Genomic DNA, 5,967 nt, shown 5'->3' with positions numbered 1-5,967 from the left:
ACCCTGTATAGGGTTTCTGAGGCTGCAAATCTTTATGAGAGCAGAAAGCCTCATCTTTCTCCTACAAATGGCTATTAGTTTCAAACTGCTGGCCTTGAGGTTAGCAGCCCGACTCATAACCACTACACTCCCAGAGCTCCTTTATCATATGTTGTTGTTAAGTGCTGTCGGGTCGGTTCCAACCCATAGCAACCCTATGGGTTTCCAAGGAGCGACTTTGAACTGCCAGCCTTGCAGTATAAACCAACCTTATGGTGGAGTGTTTATCCTACAGTGCCACACCAGGACTCCTAAAGGCTATATAAAATGTTTTATGTGTTATATGGTTACATAAAATCCATATTTTAATATGAAAGTATGTTTATATTGGTGTATTAATACATATATTTGTGTATACTTACATATGTGTTTATATACACCTATAAATGATATAAGGAGCTCTGGTAGCCAGCGTAGTGGTTATGAGTAGGGCCCCTAACCTCAAGGTCAGCAGTTCGAAACTACCAGCCCTTCCGGGGAAGAAAGATGAGGCTTTCTGCTCCCATAAAGATTTACAGCCTCGGAAACCCTATATAGGGTTGCTATGAGTTGGAACCAACTCAACAGCACACTACCACCACCACCACCATAAATGATATATTTATAATACTTAGTAAAATTTGTTTCCATTTTACTGTAAATACATTACAAATGTAAATGTGTTTACTATATTATATACATATATGAAGCTCCCTACTTTAACACATATGCAAGTAATATATAACATATATTACTATCAAATATATGAAGGGACTTCATAAAGTTCCAGGAAAAATAGAATGAAAAGATAATGATATTTTTCCACAAAATTTCTGAAGCCTTTTTGTATATAAATGTGCAAAAATGTTAATACTTGTATATGCAATACTCATAGATCTCAATGTCATTAGGAATCTATATTCTAATACTTCCTTCACACTCACCCTACGTGGACACACACAGGTGATTTTTCTGTACATTGACGTTCACAGGCTAGGACTTGGTGGGTCCAGGTTTCAAAAACCATTACCCTTCCACCACCCTCGTGCACAGCCTCAAAGTTCCTCAGGGTTGTCAAGGCAATGGCAATGGGCCGACAGCCAAACCTCGTCTCCCCACAGGTGTTCGGCTTCTTAAATCTGGTGCTCTGGGTCGGTAACCTGTGGTTCGTGTTCAAGGAGACAGGCTGGGCCGCCCCGTTCATGCGCGCGCCCCCAGGCGCCCCTGAGAAGCAGCCAGCACCTGGAGACGCCTATGGCGAGGCGGGCTATGGTCAGGGCCCGGGCGGTTATGGGCCCCAGGACTCCTACGGGCCCCAAGGAGGCTACCAGCCTGATTACGGGCAACCAGCCAGCGGCGGAGGCGGCTACGGACCCCAGGCCGACTATGGGCAGCAAGGCTATGGCCAGCAGGGTGCGCCCACCTCCTTCTCCAATCAGATGTAACCTGGTGAGTAACTGGCGGCCGGTGTGGCCAAGGAGGGTAAGAAAAAGGAAATGGGCAGGTCAGCGAAGCAGAAAACATATATGTAAGGAGCTTGGAAGTAAGGGCGGAAGTTTGAAGGAGCAAAAAGAGGCGGGACTACAGCTAATAGCGAAAAATTACCAATGAATACAGATCAAGAAAGTGATGCTTGAAGAAGAGCAGAATCAAGAACCAATGGGAGAAAGGTAGCAGGTGCGGTTCTGCCGGAAGGGTGAAAAGAGAAGCGCTCAAAGCAACCAATGACGAGAGGGAAGTTAGTCAGTGGCGAATCAGTGGCGCTCAGGAGCCATGGAAGGGTAGAGGTGGGTCTTAGAAGTGATGAAAGAGCCAATAGAAGATAAGAGTAATGGTGATGCTAAATGGGCGTGGCTCGTGAAGGTCAGGAGCTCGCCAATCCGGGAATAGGTACTAGATCGGCAGCTTCTTCCCAACCCTCAAGATGAATGTTGTTAAGTGCCATCAGTCGGTTCTGACCCATAGCGACCTTGTCTAGGCTTTTCGAGCAGTGGCTAGTGGGTTTGAATCTCTGACCTTGAGTTTGTTGTTGTTAAGTGCAGTCAAGTCAGTTCTGATTAGTAGAGACCCTGTATAGGGTTTCCGAGGCTTTAAATCTTCTCGGGGAGCAGAAAGCTCCTTAGCTGGGTGCTTATTCTGCTGTCACACTAAGACTTCCTGTGGTGAATGTTGTTGAGGTGTGGAATTTTAAAGAAGAAAAAGGTGGGGCAGGAACACTAGAAAGCCTTGCAAGCTTTCCTGTTGTTAGGTGCCTTGGAGTTCGTTTCAACTCTTGTTATTAAGTGCCGTCGAGTCGTAGCGATCCTTAAAATAAAAGTGAGGCGTCCCTGGGTGGTACAAATGGTTAAGTGCTGGGCTGCTAACCAAGAGTGGTGCTGCGGGTGAATGCGCTGGACTGCAAGGTCGGTTTGAACCACAGGGTGGGCGGTTCAAGCTCATCAGCCGCTCCTTGGAAACCTTATACAGGGCCCCTATAAATCAGAACTGACTCCATGGCACTTAACAACAACTAAACAAAAGTGGTTTAAACCCACCCAGAGGCCTGGCGATCTGTGTCCAATAAGGTCACAGCCTTGAGAATCCTATGAAGCAGTTCTACTTTGCATACATGGGGTTGCCATCAGCCAGAATTGGCAATAACAGCAACAAAAGGGAAGTGAGGTTTCCACAGACTGATGTGGGGTGGAGGGGTGGTATTGTTTCTGGCAGGTGGATAATGGAGGGGGCAACACGTGGCGGGTTTAGTTTCTGGCCCTGAGTTGGCCAAGAAGGAAAGGGGAGGGGAGGAGTTTGTTAGGCATTCCACATCTAATTCAGCAAAAAATCCTGTTGGCTTTACTTTCAAAACATATCTAGAATCCTCCCACTTGTCACTACCATCTCTCCCCTAGATCTACACACACCTCCACTCCTACAACCACACTTCACTCACTGACATTCTGTTCTGCACACAGCATCTAGAGAAATTCTGTTCAATCTTAAATTAGGCCATGGCACTCTTCTGCCTATCACCCTGCCATACCTCCTCTCTCAGATTAAAAGCCAAAGTCTTCACTGTGGTTACTTCTCTGACCTCACTTCCTAACCCTCGCCCCCTCACTCACTCTGCTCCAGTCATACTGGCCACTTCATAGTTCCTCAGGCATGCCAAGCACAGTCCAACTTCAGGGTGTTTGTACTTGGCTTCTTTGCCTGGAGTTTCACACCCACACCACTGATAACCTTATTTGACCAGCACATTCTCATTCTTAAGGTCACTTATTCAGAGAAGTCTTATTTAAGTCCCCTGTCTAAACTGTGCCTCCCTTGTTATCACTCTCACAGTAAGATGTTCTTTTCTTTATCACAATCTTCAATTACTGTTAAGTACCATTGGGTTTCTGAAGCTATAAATCTTTATGGGAGCAGAAAGCCTTATCTTTCTCTCTTGGAGCAGTTGGCAGGCAGCTGGTGGCCTTAAACCCACCGACCTTGTGGCTAGCAGTCCAGTGCTTATCCTACAGCATCACCATGTTCACCTTCAATTACTGTTGTTTTGTTGTTAAGTGCCATCCAGTTAGTTAGTGACCCTGCATAGCATTTCTAAGGAGTGGCTGGTAGGTTTGGACCCCTGGCCTTGCAGTTAGCAGTCCAGGGCTTATTCTACAGTGCCACACCAGGACCCCTTCAGTAATTAGTATATGTCTATTAACTGTCTGTGACGCTGTAGACTAAAGCACTGGAAGAGAAAGTCAGCTTGAATTGCCAGGTCGGCAGTTCAACAATTACTACTACTACGAGACTAGGCGATCTGACAATGCCTTATTCATGCTGTGCACCCATACCCCTAGAGCACTATGAATGTTTGTTGTTGCTGTTATTAAGTGCCATATAGGGTTTCCAAAGTTGCAATTCTTTGCAGGAGCAGAAAGTCTCATCTTTCCTCCACAGAGCAGCTGGTGAGCTTGAACCTTCCATCTTGTGGTTTGCAATACAGTGTTTATCCTACAGAGCTACAGTGCTCCTCACTATTAATGTTAGGAAACATTTATTAAGTAAATAAGAAACAGCATAAAACATTTTACTCTTCACTGCTCAAAACCCTCCTACTGCTCACACCTCATTCAGACAGAGTCAAAGCTAAAGTCCTCACCACCTGGCCCATTACCTACCTCTGGGACCGTACCTCCTACCACTCTCCCCCCTCACTCACTCCACTTCAGCCCCACTCGTCTCCTGGCTGTTCTTCAAATCCATCTCTGGACTTTTACACTGTCCGTTTCCCTTGCCTGGAATGCTCTCTTCACCCCACCCCCACCCTGTGTCACATCTGTGTGCTTCATATCCTCACCTCAATTCTTTATTCAAATCTCACTTCCTCTATGAGGTCTTCCCTGTTGGCATCTCATAATTCCATTTACCCTGTTCTGCTTTTCTTTCTGTCTTCCCCCCCGCCCATTTCAATTATTATCACCTTTTGTCATACTAGATAATTCACTTATCCATCATGTTCATTGTTTGAAGTCTGTCTCTCCCAGCTACAATGTAAGCTCCCCGCAAACAGGGACATTTGTTCAATATAGTTTATACCAGTAGCTAGAATAGTTTTTTTTTTTCTTTCTTTTTTATTTTTTTTTAAGAGTTACCATGTTTATTAGGGAACTTAACTGATTACAATCTGTGGGGGGGGGGTAGTAAAGGGGCAGGAGCAGAAATTGGGGGGGACGTGTAGAAATGCTCAGGGTATAGTTACAATCAACTGCTAATAAATGCACATAGGAGACACCAACTTAAACCTCAGCCTGAAGGCACTCAGTTCTAGCTCTGTAGGTCAGCATAGCTAGCTACCCATTTAAATGCCTGAAGGCACCCCACTCTACAAGCAAGCTTCCTGCCCAAAGTCACTCAACTTTACTTGTTCCGTGGGTTGGGAGCCCACTACTCTGTCTTGTGCCCTGGTTCTTGCTTCTGCTGCTGCTGCTGCTCTGCTACTCCTCTGTTGTAACAGCTTTCTGTCCCTGGGTTGAAGAGGTTCAGTGCTCAAGGATCTCATGGTCCACAGAATAGTATTTTAATGGGCTTTTTCTTTTCTGAGAGGAGGGCACCTTTCCTGTTGAGGGCAAGATCTTCCCAGTAGGGGGAGGTGAGATGAAGTCAACTCCAAGGATATGAGTGAAGGGTGAAGGAAAAAAAGGCATATTATTAAGTGCCATTGAGTCAGCTTCGATTCATAGTGATCCTGTATAGGGTTTCCAAGGAGCAGATGGTGGATTTGAACCACTGACCTTGAGGTTCAAACCAACCTTGGGGTTCAGTGCTTATCTTACAGCGCCACACCAGAACTCCAAGATAAAGGCTTAGTGGCCTAACCCCTCCATGAGAGCATCACCTGTCTCAATTCCCTCTCCTTTCTGTTTCTTTTGTCTCCACAGGTCAATATACCCCAGGAGGACCCCACGGGTGGGCAAGAGCTCAGGAGAAGGCCTGCCCCCCTCCCCACCCCACACCCCAGGTCTCCACCCCTCAAATTAGGAGATCCTGTTGCTATATATAGCATAGATATAGATATAGATACATACCTATATGTATAGGTATGTATCTATATCTATCTATCTATCTATATATATACATACCCTGCCCTCACTCCACTCCTCCCATGCATTAAGGGCCTGGTCTTGAGTGGGCCCCTTTCTTAATCCTGCCCCATTCCCCTGCATCCTTTAGCCCCTCTCTGCTCCCCAACCCTGTCCCTTGAGGTTGGGGGGCTCTGGAAGGGGACAGAAATGGGACAGACCTCGGCTGTGTGGGGAGGGTGGTGTGACTTCAGACTCTCTGCTCTCTCCCCCTCTTCTTCCAACCCTGGCATTGGTTCTTCCAGCAATGCCTGAACAGGGGCCATTAAGGGAAATTCAGTTCTGAAAGTAGGAGAAGGCAGAGACTGGGTGGGAGCTTGGGATGAAGAGGACAACT

At 46.3% G+C, this 5,967-nt stretch overlaps 1 protein-coding gene across 1 annotated transcript in view; it reads left to right on the top strand.

Annotated features, from left to right (window-relative positions):
• SYP (synaptophysin) overlaps nt 1-5,550 on the top strand; it is a 15,748-nt gene extending 10,198 nt beyond the window's left edge. Inside the window, exons 6-7 of the mRNA XM_006876684.1 lie at nt 1,140-1,467; nt 5,430-5,550. Coding sequence (XP_006876746.1) covers nt 1,140-1,463 — 324 coding nt within the window. The 3' untranslated portion in view covers nt 1,464-1,467; nt 5,430-5,550. The remainder of the gene's footprint in view (nt 1-1,139; nt 1,468-5,429) is intronic.
• The last annotated feature ends 417 nt before the right edge of the window (nt 5,551-5,967 follow it).

Source organism: Chrysochloris asiatica, unplaced genomic scaffold (assembly GCF_000296735.1).
Source record: "Chrysochloris asiatica unplaced genomic scaffold, ChrAsi1.0 scaffold00404, whole genome shotgun sequence".
In the NCBI taxonomy this organism is placed as follows: domain Eukaryota; kingdom Metazoa; phylum Chordata; class Mammalia; order Afrosoricida; family Chrysochloridae; genus Chrysochloris; species Chrysochloris asiatica.
Note: the sequence above shows the minus strand (reverse complement) of the source record. Positions and strands in the feature narration are given on the sequence as shown.